Source organism: Coloeus monedula, assembly GCF_965178545.1.
Source record: "Coloeus monedula genome assembly, chromosome: 19".
Classification (NCBI taxonomy): Eukaryota; Metazoa; Chordata; class Aves; order Passeriformes; family Corvidae; genus Coloeus; species Coloeus monedula.
Window position 1 is genome coordinate 5,377,155 of NC_138799.1, and position 22,060 is coordinate 5,399,214.

The 22,060-nt window shown below is 43.0% G+C and overlaps 1 protein-coding gene across 1 annotated transcript in view; it reads left to right on the forward strand.

Moving 5' to 3' along the window:
* GRB2 (growth factor receptor bound protein 2) overlaps positions 1 to 20,706 on the forward strand; it is a 50,368-nt gene extending 29,662 nt beyond the window's left edge. Inside the window, exons 3-6 of the mRNA XM_082293955.1 lie at positions 9,948 to 10,045; positions 14,402 to 14,524; positions 16,792 to 16,960; positions 18,361 to 20,706. Of these exons, the coding sequence (XP_082150081.1) occupies positions 9,948 to 10,045; positions 14,402 to 14,524; positions 16,792 to 16,960; positions 18,361 to 18,546 (576 nt within the window). The 3' untranslated portion in view covers positions 18,547 to 20,706. The remainder of the gene's footprint in view (positions 1 to 9,947; positions 10,046 to 14,401; positions 14,525 to 16,791; positions 16,961 to 18,360) is intronic.
* Positions 20,707 to 22,060: the final 1,354 nt, after the last annotated feature.

Here is a 22,060-nt window from a genome sequence, read left to right on the forward strand (position 1 = left end):
TCTGAAAATACCCCAAACATTACAGTGGAAAATTGGTTGAAATCAAACTGATGTCACCTCATATTGAGCTGTACAGACAGAGCTGTAATTCCTGCCCATCATGCAAAGTAATTCTTCCACTCAGTGCATGTAAGGCTGTGGCTGGGGAGCACTGTAGTTTGATGTCCACAAGGCTGCTGCAAAACTGTCCTCTGGTGACATAACCTAAATTTCTGATCAAAGATTAAGTCCAGGTTGTCCCACTAATTATCATTGTTCCTCCCACTGAGCTTTTCCAGTACTGGAGTCGAGGTGCCTTATGTGGTGTGATACTTTTGCAGGATGCTGAGTATTCCTAATTAGTTTGTCTCCCATAATACATCCTGTTGGACTTCAACCTGCTGTTACTTCTGTACATCACAGCACCTCTGTTGTGTATAAGCATTAGAATGCTTGTGATGGAGAATATCCTAGTGAAGCAGTTGCTGGATGTCACTCCACAAATAACTGTTCCTGTCTGATCAAAAGTAATAGGTCAATTGTTGAGTTTGTGTGCTAGGAAAAGCAGTAATTAAGAGTGAAAGTACTGACATGGAGTGTTGGGTTTGGTGGTTTCTTGGGCAGCAAAGTGTAGCAGAGGTAATGGTACACACCCTTCGTTTGGAACAGAAAGGACAGCTGTCCTAATGTCAGCATTTTTTACCTTTCATTCTTGACAGAGGAATTTTTTGGAATTTTTTGTCTGTAGAGGTTTGGGGTAGCAAGCATGAGATGATCAAGGGCTGGTTGTTACTGGTGCACCATCCTGTGCTTCATACAAACCGTCCCTTGTCCTCTAGTGAATGTTTTGGTCCCTGACTGTGGTGTGTTCAAAGGCACCATGTGGGACAGTCAGCCAAGAGCTCTGCCTTCTGGTCCTGCCTCTGCTGTACAATCGGAGGAATTGTCCCTGTCTCTGGGACAGGTGTATGTGCTTCCTCCTGAGATGGTGAGAAATTCATTCTCCAGCGGTGCATTTTAGTGAGAGATAGGAGGACAAAGTAGGACACACGCAAATATAGAAGTAGGAACTGCTGGGTATTCAAGTAAAATTGTTATGCAAAGCAGGTTACAAATGGATTTTATAAGCAGTGAATGTCTGACCTATGGGCTGTCAGGCATGTGTATTTCCCTGGGGTATTTCCAATTTTACTGTGGTGACCAGCTTCATTTGTATTGTAAAGCTCTAAAAGGATAAGCACATGCTACGATTGCTTGTTCTTCATTACCTTTTTAGTTTTTGTTTGAGACACACTATCAAGTCCGGGCTTACAACAGAGCCAGCACAATGAGAGAAGTGCAGAAAGTGAGAAATGTATAATTTTGATATGCTTGCAAACTGCCACAAGCCCACTGCTGATATTTCTGCTGTTTCTCTGTTGAGCTCAAAAGCAGTTCTGAAACACTCTCATTGGAATGTTTGATAGCTCTTTTTTATTATTTTCTGTTAGTGACTTTCAACCATCATCCCTCAGAGCTTGTGCCAAGAGCTCTTACAAAAGCCTCACGATTTCATTAAATGCCTGAAAGGTTGTAGTTTGGTTGTACTTGGATAAATAGTCTAGAGCACATGATAACAGATGTTTTATGCTTGGTGTCCATGTTGCTAAACTTGAAGTTGCAGCTCAAAACAGCCCTTGTAAGATGGCCTGGAATTTATAGTGATGCCTTTTCCTGGTCTTAAAATCAAGAATCAAACATGGTTAGAAGGGAAAAAGGGATTTTATCTCTGTATTTATTTTAAGGATCCTTAGGTGCACCACACCCAGGTGGAATGTGCCAAAATGCACACCGCAGTGCACACCCCTGATAGATCGGGTATATCATTATAGGTTTTACTAATTAGCAGATCTATCAAAGATTCCCCAATGAGAGGCTCGAGTGAGCCCCCCTCCCCAAGGAACCTTCTCCTGGATGTTCTATCGTAGTTTACAGAATGTGTTCTGGAGAGGACCTTGATGTCTGGAGATTTCTGATCCCTAACTACAAGGCTCCTGAGATGTTTAGTCTCCTGGCTTGACAAACAAGTCTAAGAATGTAGGCTAAAAAACATTAAGAATACAAAAGGTATAAAAAGGTATATAAAAGGGATATTAAAAAAAAGGCAAAAAATCATCATGGCATCAATAGCAGTAGTGTTAGCAGCAGATTACAGGAATAGAAACCGGGAGACCTTACTCTGACCAGTAGGTAAAAAGACTTCTTTCAAAATTTTTCTTCTCAGAATTGAGGGTTTATTTGGTGCTTAAGGCAATGTGTGCTCTGTTCTTTATGTAGACTTGTGCATATATGCATTTGGGTTATTTTGGGGTCTGGTTTTGAATTTTGAACCTTTCCCAGATAGAGCAGGTTTGTACTCAGAATTCAAGGCTGTTTTCTTTCCTCATTAAAAAAGAGGGAGGGTGGCATGGAGCTCTCTAGGCTTCCGCACGTGACCTGTTCTTCAGTTCGTGCTTCACCAATGGTGTTTTTTTCTGGGACCCTGTTTAATCCTAAATTAAGCAGTGCTAAATTAAAACTCCGTGAATAGATCATTTGCAAGCAAATGCCCATCCCTAGTAGTACCTGAGTGAAGTAATTCACACTGCACAACAGAAAGCCGACCAAATGCTGTGCTCTTCAGGGCTTCCAAATTTGGTCTGGATTGGGTTTGAGATTAAGGAAGGATGTTTTGTCTTCTGTTTCCGTGATAACATCCTGAGCACTACAGCTCGTTATAAAAGGCGGCTGATCCTGGTTTTTAGTCACTGTAAACTAACCCTTGGTCTGTTGGGGAAAAACAACACTCCCCTTCCTCTTTTTAAGAAACTGCTCTTGTGAATCCCTGAGCATTCTGCTCTCCACATGTTCAAGCCAAGCTGTGGGGCTCAGGCTGTGTTAACAAGCTTTTTACTGCTTTGCACTCCATTTTGATCAGGCACTGGAATGAGACTGTGCATTCCTTGCAGCATCAAATGCTGAAGTAGTCCTTACATTATGAAGTTTGTCAGAATTAGTGTTCATTTAAGTACCATTAAAGTTGCTGAACATAAAATGAATCTCGCTTCTGAGAGTCCCTGCTGTTTTGGAAACACTTGGGGGTCTTTGAGATGTGGGAAGCCTAATTAGAATGTGAGCTGTAGCTACTTCAAGTTCTGTAAAGCTATTTTTGTTTGAGTTGTAAAATCACGAATACTGATTTTTTGCTGCAGGCTGCCATGCTTTCTGTTCGGGAGATTTTCCATCAACCTTTTTGAAAATAGGCTATTTGTAGTATCTACAGCTTAACCTTTACACAGATGATAATGGTGGGAGGACTAATTTGAAGGGAATTCTGTAGTCACTGGGGCTGAGATCTCTCTATCCACCACAAGAATAGAAGCAGAACTGGCACATTTGCTATCATTTTACCTCCATGTGTTTGTGCTAGTGGAAACTTCCTACACAGAAGAAATGCAAGACCTGTGGCAAAGTTTCTTGAACTTTATTGGCTCCATCCAGCATCTCCATTAGACATTTTGGAGCTCACTGCAGTATACTTTAAAATACTGGGGTTTTTCCTCCCATCTTTGTGCCACAGGAACCAGAAAAGGTGAGCCATAGGGAAAGAGAATTGTTGTCTAGATTGTTCATTTTTTACTTCTCTTTTTCCTGTTATCTTAAATAAATAACTGTTCACAACTGAAGAGGGGACATGGTAGTACCAGACTGGCAAGGCCTGAGAGGCGGGGTGAGTTAGTCTGTACTGAGTTCTGCCCTGGTGGCCAGACTTGATTGTGCCTCAGCTAACATAAAGTTGTTTCAAGTATTCTTGTGTTACCTACAAAAAAACATAAAAGGTGGTTTTGTAAAAGTTTGAATGCTAATTCCTTGCTCCAGTCCTCTCTTTGGACTTTTCTTTGTTACAACAGATTTTACTGTGCTGCCAGCCAGTCAACTGTGGATTTCTTGACCACTTTAGCCAATGCTCCTATGGATTTGAGATTTTCCTAGTGAAATACTACATGGAATTGTAGTGACTACTTGTCTTTATCTCATGCAGTTAAAAATAACATCATTTCCTGTAATCTTACCCAGCTACTTCTCCCCATCAACCCTTTCAGAAGTTTAGGGTAATCTTGAATTTATGTATAAATGTTTATATTGCACAAACCTCCCGTGGTGAGTAGTTTTGTGCAGCAGATATGGAGGACAATATTATTTAGGGTTTGGAAAGAGAAGTTTAGGTCCTAGAGTGGCCTTGTCCTGTGACTTTATTGTTAGTTTGTTGTCTCTCAGCTTTGTCATGTATTTTACTTTGGAGGAATTTCCAGGTTCCTTCAAGATGAATGGAAATAACTTGGACATAATTTCTTCTCAAAGAAACTAAAGACAGCAGTTGGTAACCCAGACATCAGCCTTCTGCTTTGAAAAGCTTCAAAATGTCCTCTTCTGGACTCCTGCTTCCAGCTGCTTGGCTGTTGTGGTAAATGCTGTGGGTGTGCAAAGTCCGTGTGTGTTGAAGCAGCAGTGTCACTTCAGATAAGGCTTTTGACAAAAGCACCACTGAGGAATGGGGAAAAAAGAACCCTGGACTTTGTTGTGGTGGGGAGACTTCCTAAAATTACTTTCTTTTAAGTTTATATTTTGTGCTCCTCTTGTGCCTTTAAAAAGCTGTGGGTGGAAGAAGTGTTTCTATAGTGATAATGGGAATTGGGGTGCGTGAGAAGGAAAACCTGTATCCATAACACATTACTGCATTACAGTGCAATCTACATCCATTATTTAGGTATTATATTATAATACTTGGTAGTTGAGTGCAATTTAAGAAACAGTCTTTTCTCTGGCTGTTTTTGGTAATATTTGCTCAGTGGTTGTTAAGCATTTCCACAGCTTTTTATATCTACCTAGAGAACAAGTATGCGCAGTCTTCTTAAAGCATGTCCAAACGTGGTACTTCAGGCTTTGTTCTGAAAAATGTGGATATTTTGCAATTCCTATGTGTTATCATGATAAATTGAATTTAAGGAAAAGGCTAAAATATTTTAGCAGTTACGTGTTCTTGAGTCACCCGAATTGTCCAATGTACCTTTTTGCATTGAAAGTTTGCAGTTAAAGTTAACTGTACTGTGTGTGATGAGTAAATCAAGAAAAGACAAGAAAATTTGATTTGGCCTGATCTGAGTCACAACGGCATTTTGATGTGCACATTTCCCCAGGTTTCCTTAAGATGCCATTCCTGCCTCACAGCCACCTTGGTGACATGCAGCCAGAGGGAGGAGGATAAGACAAGGAGGTACAGGTGACCAGGCTGTATCTTGGGTTGTCTTTGCAAAACCCTGAAGAGATGAATTTGAATATCCTGTGGTGCCATTTACAGTAAATTTGCAGAGAACAAAAATGCTTTATGTTGGGCTGTGGTGAACTTGCTTTGTTGAATCCAGACATAGTTTCCCTTGAAGCAGTTTCTACTTGCTGGTTTATAGCTAGTTTGTAACCCTCAGAGCAGAAAAGGAGCCATTTTTCTCTGAAATGTAAAGCTGTGTTAAAGCACCTCTGCTGTGGGTGAGCCCCCTTCTCCCAAAGGCCATTCCATCCTGGGACAAGTAATTTCCAGCCTTAGAAATTCAGTTGCAGAATTGCTGCCTTTGAAACATTTGCTCACTTAGTAAATTTTAATTCCTGCCCTAGTTTGGGTGTCGTGGATGCTTTCCTTGGATTCTTCAGACTATGGGAATGTTTTTAATCAACTGCATTGTTTTCCTTGTGGCATTGTCAATGTGACTTTGTGGAGGAGAAAAACCACATTGGCAGTAACAGGTGCTATTGCAGCAGTTGTGTTATACTTTCTGTTTCAGTTAGCACAGCAAGAATCCCAAAACCTTGGAGTTCAGGGAAAAGAGGAGCTTCAGTCCAAACTCAGAGCCCTCTCTGAATATGTTTTTTGGGGTTTGTCTCTCCAAAACTGAAGCATGTTGATTAATTTGGCAAAATTCACAGCACGTAACATTTGAGGCATTATGTTTAGTTTCATCTTTGCAAATGGGTGTCAGCTTGAGAGCTGAGCCAGATCTGCTTGTTATGTTCCAGTTTGGTGCCCGTGTGTTCCTGAGGGCGATTTGGTTTTGAGAGGTTTGAGACTGGTGTACAGTTCCCAAGGGTGTGCTTGGAAATACTCGCTAGGTATGGAATTGAACATGGCTGGGGATGGTTGCTGTGTGTGAACTGTTCTAGCTAAAACTTGGGAGCTGCCTTGCTGTGCAACTCTTCCGAGGTTCCTCTTCTCCATTTCCATGGGAACAGATGGGGTTTTGTTGATAAGAGCTTTCATCAAACTGAGAAACTGCTGGGTGCAGTTGAGCCACTCTTACTGTAAACCAGGGCTGACTGTGGGCTGAGGATATCACATGGCAGCATGGCTTCAAATGGAGGGGATAAAAATATACTTCCTTGTTCCTCCTCTCAGGCAAAGGTGCCCCAATGTGAATGGAAGAGTCACTCTGGCACAGACCTGATTAGATCTATGGCAGCCATGGGATTGGATGCAGAGGAACGCTTTAGGTTTTGACCTATCCAAAGAGCAGCAGTTTTGAACAGTTGAGCTAAAAAAGTGTTTCAGATTTTTTGCAGACCTTGAAGGCTGTTCAGTTTGGAGCAGTGAATCTTTAAAGTTTCATTTTGTTACTTAATTTATTTGTGTTTTCATTTTGTACTTGGAGAATTATTCAAAGCAAAATCCAGTGATGCGTGCTGTAGTTAGATTAAATTTTGTAACTTTGGTAAGTCCAGGGAAATCTTACTGTGGTTCAGTTAAGAATCATTCTTTTTCTTAGAGGCATAGCACTGTGTTTTAATATCCAGATGATAAATTTTAATATGATTTATTATCTGGAAATCACGTGGAGATATAGAATAGATGGATTTACTGGATGCTTTTCATGAAACGTTTTGCAGTAAAATGGTTTAATTACTTAAAGTTAGTTCTTTCATTTCAGTGGATTTATGATTTAAAATAAGAGAGCAGTGTCAGATGTAAACATCAAAGGCAGATACACCAATGCACAAAATTCCTATGTGTGTTCCTGACTTACTTTTTAGTTAGATTTCACTAAAGGATGTTAGTGACGTATTTTTTTTTGAAAGCTGAAATTTTACAGGACTATTCTGCAGTTTTCATTATAATAGCTTCATAACTTCATAGGAGTTACCAGAATTCCAGCCCTGTGCATGTGATTGCAAAGTTGTCCTGAATTTAAGGCACTTCAGTACAAGTCAATTTGCTTGGTGCTAAGCATTGGGAGCAGCACCAGGGGTGTCTGACACTGTCAGAAAAAATGATTTTGTAGATCTATGTTGTGGAGATGACTCCTGCTGAAATAATAGAGGAACATGGAGCTTTGGAAAGAAAACAGTGTGTTCTGTTCTCTCTGGAAGAGCCAGAAAGGGGAACCCAGGGGTGTTTACTGGGTGAGTGTGTGTGTATGAGCTCTCTGGTCCATAACACAGAGCATGGATCCTTGGCTGCCTGCCAGGGTGTGAATAGAGCTGTGACAGCTCGTTAAAATGATCCTAGAAAGGACAACGGGCTCCGAAGATAACGTCAGCCTGGGTGTGAGGCAGGAAAAGGTCCTGGGAGCAAACAAAGCCGCTGAGAGGGGAGGTGTGAAGGGCTCATCACTACAGCAGAAGTCCCCTGAACAGGTTGGACGTGCAGGTATGTAGGCAGTTACCTTACCCTGCCTTTAATCAGCTATTTTTCACTCTGGTCACAAAACTTAATGCATCCTTCAGTACTGCTCCCTCGCTGGCATTTGGCTTCAGGCCAGGCATTAATGAGTACCCCGAGCCCAATGTGATTTGACTCCTCCAAATCTATTAACATATCTTCAGAGCAAGATAAAACTCATTAAAATAATTTACATTTGAGCATTGGAATTTCTGATAATTTTTTAATACCTACTGCCAAACCCACAAAACTGTGGCAGTGTCCTTCAGATGAAACTACAATTTACCCATACTTTCTGGAAAAAGAACAGACTGCCAGATCCCTTAACTGCTCGCTGATGGTGATGAAACAAGTCTGTAGCACATGAGCTTACCAAAGCTCATGGGGGGGTACCTCTGATAAAGGTATGCACACCATTGTGTAAGATTTGGTTTATTAGAAATGGTATTAAAATGTGTTGTGTTTGAGTTGTGTTATATTGTGCAGGACTCTAGCAAAGGCAGCTTGAGTTGCAGAACAGCCCCAAATTACTGATTCTTGGAACCTGTGTGCTGAAATCTTTATATGACTGAGTTATATATCTGGGTTTCAGCTTGTGCCCTCCCTGGTCTCTGTGCAGTTCACTTTTTTACAAGCCTGTTTTTGATCTCTGTCATTGCTGTTCAGTATCCCAGAGCTCCTGCTGGTGTCTCTCCCTATATTTCATGCTGAGGAGGAATCAGTCCCTGCCCAGATCGCTGTCTCGAAGCTCAAAGGCAGTCCAGCAGACATCAGCTGATCCAGGGCAGCTCTCCCTGTGTGAGCTCTTACCTCAGAGCCTCTAACAGAGCCACGCTTGAACTGCTCCTGACCTGTGCTCAGATTATCCCATCTAAATGACTGAACTCTGCTGTGCATGCTGGAACAGTGCTTGTAAATAAATGCATGGAAACCCAAAGTAGTAACTTCACAAAAGACAGCTTGAATGTTTTCATCCATATGAAAGTACTTGGGATCTTCTAAGTGTTAAAGCCTCTTCAGCTGAAAATATCCTGAAATGGGCCATAAAGATGGATATCTTTGCTCACCTAAAGTTCTGTAGATGTGGCCCTGCAGCTGTGCTAGTTCCCCAGTGGAAGTGCTGGCACCCGGGGAATGTACACCCCATCAGCCTCTTCCCTTGGGAGTTAAGGAACATCCAAGTAACTATTGCCCGCTGTAATTGACTGAGGAGGTTCACATTTTACGCTCTCTTTCCTTTACCACGTTTCTTTTCAGTAGGTTTTGTGGTTTTTCTCTGTCATACAGTCAGCAGTGAGACAGATTTAGGGTGTTGGTGTGTCACATATTTTTGAAAGGCAGCAAGCACTGATCTTTACAGTTTAATTTTCTGAAGCATTCCCATCAGCTGTAAGAATGAGACATGCACTTGCAAATTCTTGTCTGCTTTTACTTTCTGGGTTTTTTTTTAAATTTCCTCTCACTACCCTTGAAATAAAGAAACATAATGGCATAGCTAAAGAGTTTTAGTTTGAAGGTTTGGTGGATATCTTCACCATAACTCTGTGTGTGTAGTATGTGATCTCTGGATCTGCATTCATGTTTCTTTCTCTTTGCATTTCCTCATCTTCCTGCATTCAGGCAGTGCTAGTCATGTGATACTTTTGTGACTTGAGGCTTTAAGTTTTTATTTTTTTGACTCAGATCTAGCTTTTTGTTGTATCCTCCTGAGAAGAAATGAAAGAGCTCCAGGAAAAGTGTAGTTGTGGTGTTTAATCTTAAAGGAAAGGGGGCAGGTTCTCTGGGGTGTTTACTTCCAACACAAAATAAAATCATCTTGAGGAGAGGTAGTTTCAAACACTAGCATGGTTTTAGTTACAGAACATAATACGATATTGGAGGGACTGCTTTCAGTGTACCAGCCTTGCCTATTGCACTGTACCAGTTGGCAGAAATTCAATGAAAAATAAAGCATCGAAGGTTTTTTTTTTGTAATTAGGCTTTGAAGTATCAATTTGTGCTTTTTAAAACTACTTTTTCATGTGGCTCCTCTCTTGTGACTCCTGATCTTTCATTCATGTTTAAAATTACAGCAAGAAAAGTATCCCCTTAAAAAATAAAAAGAAGGAACTTTGTTCATCTACATTTGCTGTTTGAATGTGTTTATTAAAACTGCTCAACACAAATGGGAAGAATTACCTCCATCAGTTTTGCTTGTATCTTGAATGTATCTCAAGCTTAATTTTTGTGTGCTTCCTTCCTTCAGGTTTTGAATGAAGAATGCGATCAGAATTGGTACAAGGCAGAACTCAATGGAAAAGACGGCTTCATTCCCAAGAACTACATAGAAATGAAACCCCATCCGTAAGTAGAGCTTTTGGGATAGGCTCCCTTGATCTTACTCTGGGCATCCTCACAAGCAGAAGGATGGTTTTCTGCTAAAATTTTACCAGATCTACTCAAATGTAAGGACAGATAAGGACGGCTGGTAAGTTGTGTGTCTCTGGCTGTAGTGTTTGCTTTAACTCCTTTCACAGTAGCTGCATGGCAGGGTGTTTTGGGAGGCTTTTCTGGTGCTTGCTCTGGTGTTTTTTAGGGTCAGATGGAGCAACCTTAGGGTTAGCAGCCATAAACCAGCAGAAAACCCTTTAGGAGAGAGTTGTCACTACCGCTGCCCCAGGAAAAGTGTCTGTGTTCTTGTGACAATTCTCAATTTTACTTACTGAGCAGCTAAGAGTAAAAATCATGGCATTCACAGCTCAGCAAAAGGTGAAGGGTATTTGGAGCTGAACTTGTAGTATGTCTGTCACATCCTGAGTACAGAATCACAGAATTGTTAAGGTTGGACAGGACCTGTAAGAGTCATCTGGTCCAACACCTTCCTCACAAAACAGGCTGACCTCAAAGTGCTGTTACACAAGTATTGTTGCCTTGATCTGCTGCTCCAGAAACTGCTTTGAACCTTTCCCCCTAGGTGTAATAAACCCAGCATCTGAAAACTGTAGCATTTCATGACTGGGTATTTTCTTTGTCAGTTCATGTGTTTCTGCTGTCTTCTGCTAAACTTTGGTTCTGCCAAACTTTGAGATCCTGCAATATCTGAACAAGAACAGCAAGCTCTGGGTAACAGATTCAAAGGAAGGTTTAGGAGGGAGCAGCAAAACCTGTAATCAGGGTTTTTACAAGGAGCTGTAGCATTTCATTTGCTCACAAAAACTGATGATTTATGTAAGTGTTGACTGTCATTATATAATGAAGATATTGCAGTTAAATGCAATCAAGAATTATTTTTTTAAGGGCTCTTTTGAAATAGCAGAAGGAAGCTTCTGAGGGACTGGGCCCCAAGAAGGGAGAAGAGGTGTCATACTTCTAGTGCAGCCAAGTGGGAAGTGAAGCAAGGACCCACAAGAAAATTCTGAAGTTGTTTAAGGCCTTGTTTTCTGTAGTAACATGTCTGGTTTGGCCTGATTTTGCCAGTCCACTGGGGGTCACATTGCAATTTCTCTCACATTGATTTGATACTTGTACCTTCTCATGACAATTTTCCAGGCATTTGAGTTATCCTGCAGTGATGTTTCCTATGATAATCAGTTTATTCTGTGATCCTCCATTGTGTTTTGTTTTAGAGGAATAGAGCTGTCAGTTTTTCACTTTTTTTTATATCAAAAGGGAATGAACAATATTTGAGCCTGCAAGTGGGCGAATTTGATCGTGGTTTTTAAAGCATAGTTAATTTGATCTTATCTGAAGATGTTTAAACTGCTGATGGCATCTGGATGGAGGCAGTGCCATGTGTCAGCAATGCTGGGAGTCTTAACTACTGCATTAACAACCCTGGGAAATTATGCAAAAGTTTTTATAGCATAATGTTGGCTTAGCTGTAGTGCAGAGCTCTCTAGTCATACAGGTCATACAAAAAGCAAACTGTAGGCAGCTGAGCAGAGAATGAGCTGAGAATGTTCTTTTCTCAGACTAGTATCAAATAATTTTCAAGAAGTTTTGGAAAGAAAGCCACTGAAAATGGCTTTAAATCCTGTCCTAGGATCCAAGACTTAAATTATCCAACTACACGGCTAGTATTAAATGCAGTGTTCCTCCTTACTTGTATTTTGCAAATCTTACAGATCACTTTGTAACTACCAGCAAATGAAACTGAAAGGAAAGTGTGGCACCTCTCAGTGACCAGACTCACCTGGGGATTAATCTGAAGGGTTAATCTGAATTGCCACCTCAATTAACAAAGCAAAGAGTGAGCAGAACTAGGCAGGACAGAGAAGAGCTACAGGAAGTTCTGGGCAGGGAGGTTCCTGTGAAGGCACAGCACACCTTGCTCTTGAAGGGGGCAGGGGAAGACTTTGCTGTTTATGAAACACATCATGGATCTGATCCAGGCTATCTCAGGTCTTTGTGTTTGTTATCAGCTTGTCCTGGGGGATATTGCTGAAGTCTCACTTTGCAGTATTGTAATTTCTATGGAGGAACTCGGCCAAGTGAAATGATTGTGCGAAGTGAAGCCGAAGGAATTGCCAAAGTGCCGACTGAGGGGAGGCTGGAAGCGATGAGAACCTGTGCTGTACAATCAGTGCAGCTCCCTCTGGCTGTGCAGCATCAGCAGGAATGCCTGCATTTGGTTCTGCAGTGCTGACAGGATGAGTTTCACCTGCATTACAGAGCTTGTTGGAGTCAAGCCTTATCAGGCTTAGCCCTTCAGAAGAAAAGTTGTGGGAATGTCGTGGTCACTTTGCCTAATTCTCCACTAATTATTTTGATGTACTGTGATGTTTGTTAATTTTTTCAAACAAAGATACGTGCACAACACTTCTGCTGCTTTACAGCTGTGTTCTTAAGTAGACAGTAGTCCTGCAAAATAACTTCATTTGTTTAATCTCTGGGGTTTTATTTTAGTTTTCTAATTCAGGTTCTTCTACTCTGGCTAATGTGGTAGTGAAGCCATAAAACTGCAAGAAAGCTCAAGAATTGTGAAAGATTTTTAGTCTTTCTATTTCAAGTGCCTTAGAAGCAGCTGGCAGAAAACTTAAGTAGTTTGGCAATGTCACTTTGGAAGTGTTATTTCTTTTAAAAGAATAGTACACTTCTACTTTGTAGTGATTCAGTAAAATTTGGGGGGAAGACAGGTATACTGTTGAGGCTTCAGGAAGGATTCTGTTAAGTTCTTTCAGGCTTTTCTTCTTACTTTACAGAGGAAGGTGAGGCTGTTTTTTGTTTAAGATGAGACTTTGTCACATGAGAGTAATTGAGAATTATTTGAGAACTAAACAGGATTAAGACACTTCGTAAACAAATATGGCGAGATATCTAAAATCATAATATAAAGCTTGCTTTAAAGCAGCATTTGGCAGAGAGAAAATTCAAGGCTTCTTTGTCTATCTGACAATAGTGCCAGAAGCCCAGGAAATTAAATACTACCTTTGAATTCTGAAGTAGTTTCACTTCATGATTTCTCTTGGTTGATTTTTAAGGGCAGTGAGGGGCAGGTGGGTCTCCCATGGTGGTCTGCCACCACCTCAACTCAGGTACTAAGAAGCAGCACAGGTGCTAAGCCACCCAGAATGTACAAAATGCCATGAAGTTCTTGATCACTGATAGGATGGTTGAGGGAGGAAGCTTTCCCTTTTCATTCCAGGTGATAAAAAGTACACAATGAGCGTTTCAAGCAAGTAAAGCATGTTTGGCGATCAAGCAATGAGTCCTTCTTCAGCTCTAGAGGTAGTTTCCCCTTAGGTCTGGTGACTTTGTGACGTCAGGAGAGCTCCAACTTCTCTGAAGAATGACTGTTTCAGGAAGGATTCTGCAACTCCTGCCTTGTTGCTGCAGCAAAACCTTCACTGCAGACAATGGGCTGTGTGAGTGGAGCTCTTGTTATGAAATGCTTTCCTTTAACAGAGGTCAGTCATCTGCGTGGGTGTGGGTGTGATAAGTGCTGCTGTCCTGTGTGATCTGTTCCTCAGAGCTGAAAGCTCTGCTTTTTAGTTGTGAAGATGCTTCTGCTTTTCTCATGCCTTGTGACCTACCACTCATCCCTTCTTTGCCTTTAATCTTGGATTAGTCTGGAAATGCAAATGTAAATGGGGGCAAGGATCCTGTGACCAGGCTGTTGGTCAGTGCTGATGATCTGGTGGCCTGGGGTAGGTTCAGCCTCGGTGTCATGGTCAGCCAGTGGCTGGTGAGAATTTTGCATGTGGTTTCCATGAGGCAGCTACTTCATGTGACTCCTTCTGTGAAAGCTGCTGGATTGTCCTGCCTGTGGGAGAAAGCAAGAAAAGAGGCTCCTGAAACAAGTGGCATCAGCATCTTTTCTGGAACGGAATCCATGCCTAGCTCAGCACTCCTCTGCAGTGGAGCAGAGAGACCTTGAAGGAATTTGGTCTGTGTGTAACTGCAGTCCTGGCACCTGCCTCAGCTTTCTGACAGATGATACCTGTCTTGGACCATAGGACTCAGAGATTGGACTCTGGGCTGCTGGAGCTAACAGCTGCTGGATGAAGATACTGATTCTTTATACTGAAGTAGATGTGTCTTACCAACCTGATCTGAAAGAGACTAGAAATTGATTTGGATACAAAATGCACTTTTGACTTGTGCGGGATGGGGCAGTGCATAGACAGGATCTTGTTTCCAGAGCCATGATATTTCTGGCTCTTTCATGAAGGGATTAAAATTCTTAACTTCTCCTATTGTTTTCTTTTCCTCCCTTCACAGGTGGTTTTTTGGAAAGATTCCCCGAGCGAAGGCTGAAGAGATGTTGGGCAAACAGAGACATGATGGTGCCTTCCTCATCAGGGAGAGTGAGAGTGCTCCCGGGGACTTCTCCCTCTCAGTCAAGTAAGTCATGCCCAGGAGCAATTGTGTGCTAATCAGGCATCTGCTGCTCCTTTGGGCTGGGGAGTAAAGGGCATCACAGATGCCTTACGGCATTCCTATTCTTCTAGTGACGTTTATTCCCTCTCTACAGAACAAATCTGTTTGCTCTGGTTTGCAGTGAGCCCACAGGACTGACCTGGTGGCACGTGGCTCACACAGGCCCAGATACTGTCTGGTGGCTTCTTTGTAGATCCCATTCCTCCCTCTTACAGCCACAAAGCACCCAGTGTGGACAACCTCCCATCCTCCTTCCTTCCTCCTCTGCAGTGCAAGTTATTACTTTATCTTCCCTCTCTGTAGTACATTATGTAGTACAAGTATGTTTTTCTCTGCTTGGCACATGCTTTGGTCATATTCCCATTGACCAGCACTGGGACATGGAGCTGAAACCAGAGGTCCATTGGAACCCTCACAAGTGCATTCCACATGGGTTAGGAAGAAATCCTTCTCTGTGAGGGTAGTGAGGCCATGGCACAAGTTGCCCAAAGAAGCTGTGGCTGTCCCATCCCTGGAAATGTTAAATGCTAGGTTGGACAGGGCTTGGAGCAGCCTGGTCTAGTGGAAGGTGTCCCTGCCCATGGGAGGAGGGTTGGAATGAGGTGATTCCCAATACAAGCAGTTCTGTGATTCTCTGAAGTCAGTCAAATAGAGGTATTAGAAACTTGAAAAGGTATGTGAAGTAATTTAATGTACGATCAGGGTGGGAGGGAATCTGTCCTCAGCAGCTGGCTTTGGCATTTTCTTTAAAAATTATTTTCTGTAATCTTCCCCTTTCCTTCCATAAATAAACAAGATTATCTTTAGAATCTTTACAACGTTTTTTATTATTCATGTGCAATTCCAGCTGGCTCTGTTTTCTGTGGCTGTTAGTGATCCGTCTCAACAGGATTCGTTTCTTTTTTTCTGGTCATCTTTGGTCTGTAACCAAATTTTTGTCCTTCTGTATAGCAGCATTGAGTCATGCCAGCAAACTGGATTAAAGCCACTGATTTTAGAGATGTTTATATTTCTGTCTTGGATAGAGTCATCTGGGCTGGAATATTAGAAATGAATGGAAGCTTCAATTGCAGAAAGTGCATTCCTTCAAGGAACAGAAGTTACAGTGGCATAGCTGGGCCTGCCTGTTCAGCCTGGTGTTGCCATCTGGTGGTAATGTCTCAGCTGGATGGTTTTTACTGTGTGTATAATTTAGGAAAGTCCTTTCCCTAAACAGTGGTCTGTAGGATTTGAAATAGTGAGAAGCTCCCGGGTTGAGGAAGGCAGAGCAGAGGCAGCACCCAGGAGTCGTTTCAAAGCAGTGTCTGCTTTCCCCACTGATGTATAGGAGCCGTGTATGCCAAGGGGGAACAGTTGTCTTCTGTTTTCAGTGTTTTAGGCTGAAGTAAAAATACCAATGTGCCATTCATCTGGAAAATCCCAGTGGACCTCTCCAGAGTTCCTCTTTATTCAGAGTAAAACCGTTGGAAATGTAGTTTCAACTGAATGCCACTGTTTGTTGGAAAAAATGGTTAACACAGAATTGAAGTTGCTGGTTTATGTGTGCAGCAGCATCTTTGAACATTTTGGGGCTTGAGGGGTTTTTTTTTGTTAAATTTTATTTTGGGGTTTCTTTTTTTAAGGACCAGAGAGGTTCTTTTGTTTCATAAGAGAGCCCTTTGCACAAGTCCATGCTGGTTGCCAGAAGAGCCAATCCTACGCTCCCCATGGCAGTGTTTTCCCAGGAATTTGCCTATAATGGGAGTGGTGCTTATGCATTGCATTGTTGCACGTACCCAGTGGTGCTGTGGGAGGGAGGGACTGGGACTGTGAGAAGCAGAGAATCATGGCAAGAGTAGCACAGACTGAAAGTGGCTCGAGTCAGTTAGGAAACTGTTGGGTGTCAAGAGCTAAAACAAAGTGCTTGTGCTTGAGTGGCAACCTGTGTTTGGGGATGTAAAGTGGAAGGCACCATGGTGCAGCTGTGTTACTGTGACCTTGCAAAGGCCATGGCATTTGTCCTTGGGATTCTCTGCACCATCTTCAGCAGCACAGGTGACAGCATATGTAACATACATTGAGAAGTACATGTGATGCCAGCTGTGGGATTACATTTATGGTATCAATGTCATTGACAGTTTTCACTGCGCCCTGAAGGACCTTTTTGTTCTAAACTCTGTGCTGATGACCCCAAAAGGAGTTCTCCGTGGCTAACAATGTGCTCTTCTGTGTTCTTCATTCTTTCCACACAGGTTTGGAAATGATGTGCAGCACTTCAAGGTGCTTAGAGATGGGGCTGGCAAGTATTTCCTTTGGGTGGTGAAGTTCAATTCTTTGAACGAGCTGGTAGATTATCACAGATCCACATCTGTCTCCAGGAACCAGCAAATATTTCTCCGGGACATTGAGCAGGTGCCACAGGTAAGAGAAGTGTCCCTGCAGAGTGCCCTGTTCAGGCTGTTGCAGCCACAGCCTGAAGTGGGATTGCATTTCAGAGTGAATGGATAGGGATGGAAAGAAGCTGACTGACATTTTTTTACCTTTGTAAGTGTATCTTTAGATCCTGCAGTCAAAATTATACTGGTAAATAAGCTGCATCCTTGTGCAAAGCCTGTCCGCACTCCTGGTCTCCCTTGAGTTGAGGCAAAACTATTGTTGCTGCTTGAACATTTGGCTTGTTGTAATGTTCGTGGATTCTGTTGCAGGAAGGTAATCTGATTGCTGTGAATTAAAAATGGATTTACTCCTGTTATAGGGCACAGTCAGAAAGGATAGGAAAGTGCTGAGTTAATGGTTGGACTTGGTGATTTTAGAGGTCTTTTCAACCTAAACAATTCTGTGATGCTGTTCTGATTTATACCTGATCATAGCCAGAAGTGCAGCCCTCAGTGAGGCTTTGGTACTGGCCTTTCCTGAAGAGGTGGTTACAGCATATGGAGTATCTCTGGTTTGGATCTAGCCAGTGTGAAGAGACTCCAAAAACTGTTGTGAAGTGCCAGCAGAGTAGCTTTTGTATATCCAACTCTTTATTTTGTTCCATTTCCCAGGTCAATCAGACTGTTATATTTCATGTAACTGCATGTTTTGTCAGTTCTGGATAAATCCTTTTGCTTCCTCATACAGCATTCTGTTTCTAGCCTGAAGACAAGGGGTGTGGAATTGGTGCTGCTGCAGGTGCCACAGGCAACTTTGTCACAGTTTGTCTGAACTCAGCACCTGGCTCTGCACTGCCAGGTTGGGGATAAACAGAGTGAGAAAACAGCTGGCTGAAAAGGACAACCATGAAGAGACCTTCCTGGCCTCACAGTTTTAAGACTGCAAATGTATTTTAAATGAACTGTTAGCTTTTCCTTTAGAGTGGAAGACTTGCTGACCAGGCAAAATGTTCTGTGACAGAAGAGTTAAGAAAAATGTGTAAAATATCAGCATCCAGTTTTTAGGGGGAACTTTGTGTAGATCGGTAATATTTGTGCTGTCAGTTGGTGAAAACAGGACAAGTAAGCAGCAAGACTGTTGTATTGCAGTAGAACACAGATTTACAGTAGGCCACAGAATGAAAAATATTAGAAAAACATCAGAATTATCTGCTCTATTTCATCTCTTTCACAGAAGCTTGACTTTTTTCTGAGGTGTTCTATAGCCTGTGCTTTGCTGTTTTAGCACCTTGTTGCAGCTGTTGGCAGCTGGCTTGTAGGGAAAGGGAACAGCCCAAATGTTTATTGTTAAACTGTGGTGTAAGAGCAGCTCCTGCCTGCGGGAGCAGGTGCCTGGAGTGCCGTGGGTGATTCTCACTGTGTGTATGTTTCTCTTTCCCCTTTCAGCAACCAACATACGTTCAGGCTCTGTTTGATTTTGATCCCCAAGAGGAAGGAGAGCTGGGCTTCCATCGTGGAGACTTTATCCAAGTCCTTGACAATTCTGACCCCAACTGGTGGAAGGGAGCGTGCCGTGGACAGACGGGCATGTTCCCACGCAACTACGTGACCCCAGTGAACCGGAACATCTAGAGATAAATATTAGAGATTATTTAAGGAAACCAGAGAAACAGTAAATACACATACAGAGCCTAACTGCAGCCAGTGACCTAAAAATCACACGGCGGTAAAACCAGAGTCACCTTTCACCATGAGGTGATCCTCCTTCCCTCAGTACGGAACTTCAGGGGCGGGGGGGAAGAGTTCAACTTACACACCAAAACTTATCTTAAAGAAAAAAAAAAAAGGAAATAAAAAAAGGAGAGAGAGAGAAAAAAAATGAAAATAACAAATTTCCTCAGCTGCTCCTGGGTTATCCCCCTTTATTCACTCTTGTTGCAAATGAGTGTTTTAAGGTCACTTAAGGTCTCACCACCACAACTCTTCTTGTTTCCCCCTCCTCCTCTGTCCATCAGTGCATGAAGTTTTAATGCCATATAAAGTCCTAGCCATGCAGTTAAAGGAAAAGGGAGAAACTCTGCTGGTATTTTCTCTCTCTGCAAACGGTCTTCATTTGACATGAAGGGACATGAGAGAAGAACCAAATCTACAGTCCTGCCTTTAAAAAAAAACAAAAATCATCAGTCTCTGCTTTTGCCTTCAACATTCAGCATTTCTCGCCTGGGAAAGATGAGGTGTTAATCTAATTTTTATTGTCTCTTCTCCTTTGGCACTTTCTTCTGAAGCTCAGCAGCTTCCAAACAGAGGAAGGGAGAAGAGTTGTGTGGCTTTTTGTTCTGTTTTTTTCTTTTGAGTCACAGAGCTGCTTTGAGAAACTCCAACATACAACTGAAGTCTATTAATGCTGTGCTGACAGCTTTTTTGTTTTTTCTTAAAGGTGTACGGTTGAGCACATTCTGTAATTTTTTCCATAGTGCCTTTCCCTTATTTTCTTTTTTATTATTTTTTAAGTTAAAAGGACAGTCCAGAGCTTTTCAGAGGGTTTTTTTTTTCTGCCTATGTGTAAATAAATACTTTGGGGGAAGGGGGCAAAGGAGGGTGGTTTTATCAATGGACACTTGAGAAAAATCTACAAACAGAGATGGAGCTTTAATCTTCAGATTTGTCTTATTGTTCAACTTTCCTTATTCCAAGGAAGATAAAATCAAGGCATTCAAGTGGCAACTTAGGCTGCTCAGAGGTGGAGAGCTGCAACCAGGAGCCTCAGAAGAAGTAACAGAAAGGGGAAAGTTATGGTCAGGGAAAATGAGGAAGAATATTTTGGGGAGGGAGGGTTAAGGGGGGAATTTGAGAAATAATAGGCCTGAGATGTCCTACAAAATGTACATTCCTTTGGTGGAAAACTTCATAATGCAGAGAAACCTCAAGAAATAGTGCTTGAAAAAAACTTTACGCTCTTAGTGAATGTTTCTACGTGATGCATGTGATCAGCCTGTCTCCTCGGCCTGGATAGGCAGTATTTGCAGTCGTTGCTCTTGAGAAGTGGAGTTGGCATCCCCGTTCTTCAGTCTCTCCTCCTTCCTCAGGTCAGTGTTCCTGTTGAAGTAGCTCCCCGCCCGCTCCCGTTCACAGCAGGCTGTGTGTGACTGTTCTCCCCACCCTGCACCCCCGGGGCGTTTCTGGTGGCCCTTTGCTCCTCGCCAGAGCAGTGTGACATTAAATTGGACAGAAGGAAAGCAATCAGCCCGCAGCGCTCTCTGTGCCAATCTTCAGTTGCATTTTTTTCCCTCGGTGGCCGTTTGGCTGGATCCCTTCATCCCCCCAACGCCTCCCAACCTGCAGCGGAGATCTCCTCCCGCCCTGCCTCAGCACGGGCAATCTTTTGTTGGAGGGTGCCTTTTTTTGTACTAAGTGTTACAAAAGTTTTACTCATGAGATGGACTCTGCCTTACACTTTAATTTTCCAGCAAATGAAAGAGAGAGCTACCCTGTAGAGTATTACTTTCTCCCCCTCTCCTTGCTAGCTGTCACTCACTTTCTTCCCACTTTGTAAAGTGATTGGAAAAGGAATCTATGGCATTCTACACCTGGACCATTTGATTGTTTCCTTATTTTGGAATTGGTGTATATCATGCAGCCTTGCAGACATATGTCTTGTGTGTGTATATATATTAAAAAAAAAATTCCGTGTTTAAATAAAAAAAAAAGGCCTATGTACTTAATCCTTTAACTCTGCAGCAGCATTTGGTAGATAGTAATTAACTGTGAATAATAAATATACATTGAATTCTTCACTTGAGCATCTGTCTGTTATTTTCAGTTAACTGACCGAGTTATGACTGAGCTTGTAGTTCAGACACTTCTGGAGCCTTTTGCTAAAAGGGGGAGGTGGATGTTGGGCTGATGTAAGCACAGCAGCCAGGCTCAGGCTGTTGTGGCTTTGGCTCTGCTCTATCAGGGCCCTGCAGATTGTTTTCACTTCTGTTACCGAAGGAAGAATGGCTCTGTTGTGCTAACAAGGTGTGTGGGCAGCTCTCTGCAGCTTTTCCCCAGCCTTTATAAGTGGTCAGAAAGTGCCTGTGGGCGTGAATGCTACAGTCAATTTTAACATACAATAGGAAAAGGCCCACATGGGAGTTTTGAGTGGTTTTTTAACAGTTGCTCTTAGTTATTATGCTTAAATACTGATGATGTCATGGTGGAAATGCCTGGATATTCCTATGATTAGTTCTTTCTCTTTTTTTGTGCCAGAAGTCACTGGAAAATTCACGGTGTGGCTTGAAGTGCTCAGCTTTTTTTGGAATGCTGTAGCACAACATGTTGCTCGAAGTGGTGAATTACTGTACCTTGGGTTGCTTAGACTCTTGCTTCCCCTGTGCCATAGGGACAAGAGGTTTGTTGGTCTGTGGTGGTTGGTGGGAGCAGTGCTGAGGGCTGTGTGTGCCATGTGCTGACCTTCCCCTCTCGCAGGACCAGAGAAGGGCAACAGAGCTGGGGAAGGGTCTGGATCACAAGTGTGATGAGTGGCTGAGGGAGCTGGGGTTGTTTAACCTGGAGAAGGGAAGATCAAGGTGACCTTGCTCTCTACAACTCCCTGACAAGAGGGTGCAGCCAGATGGGAGTCGGGCTCTTCTCCCAGGTAACAAGTGACAGGAGGACATAATGTTAAGATGCACCAGGGGAACTTTAGGTTGGAGATCAGGAGGAATTTCTTCATGGAAAGGGTGATTAGACATTGAAACGGGCGGCCCGGGGCGGTGTCACCGTCCCTGGAGGTGTCTAAGGAAAGACTGGATGTGGCACTCAGTGCCATGGTCTGGCTGGCAAGGTGGTGTTGGATCACAGGCTGGACTCCATGGTCTCGGGTCTTTTCCAGCGCCGTAGATCCCGTGGTTCTGTGAACGCCCCATCCCGCGCGTGTTGCGGACTCCGGGCGGGGCCGGCGCGGGCGCTGTTCCCGGGACTACATCTCCCAGCTGCCCCCGCGGCACGCAGGCGCAGTGCCGAGCTGGCGGCAGCGGGTGAGGCGGCGCGGCGCGGGGCGGCCCAGGGCTGGACACCCCCGGTCCCGCCGGGCCCGGCTTGGACTCCCCGCCGGTGGCTGCCACGGGCGGGGCCGGCAGCTGCGGGGCAGAGGGAGTGGTGG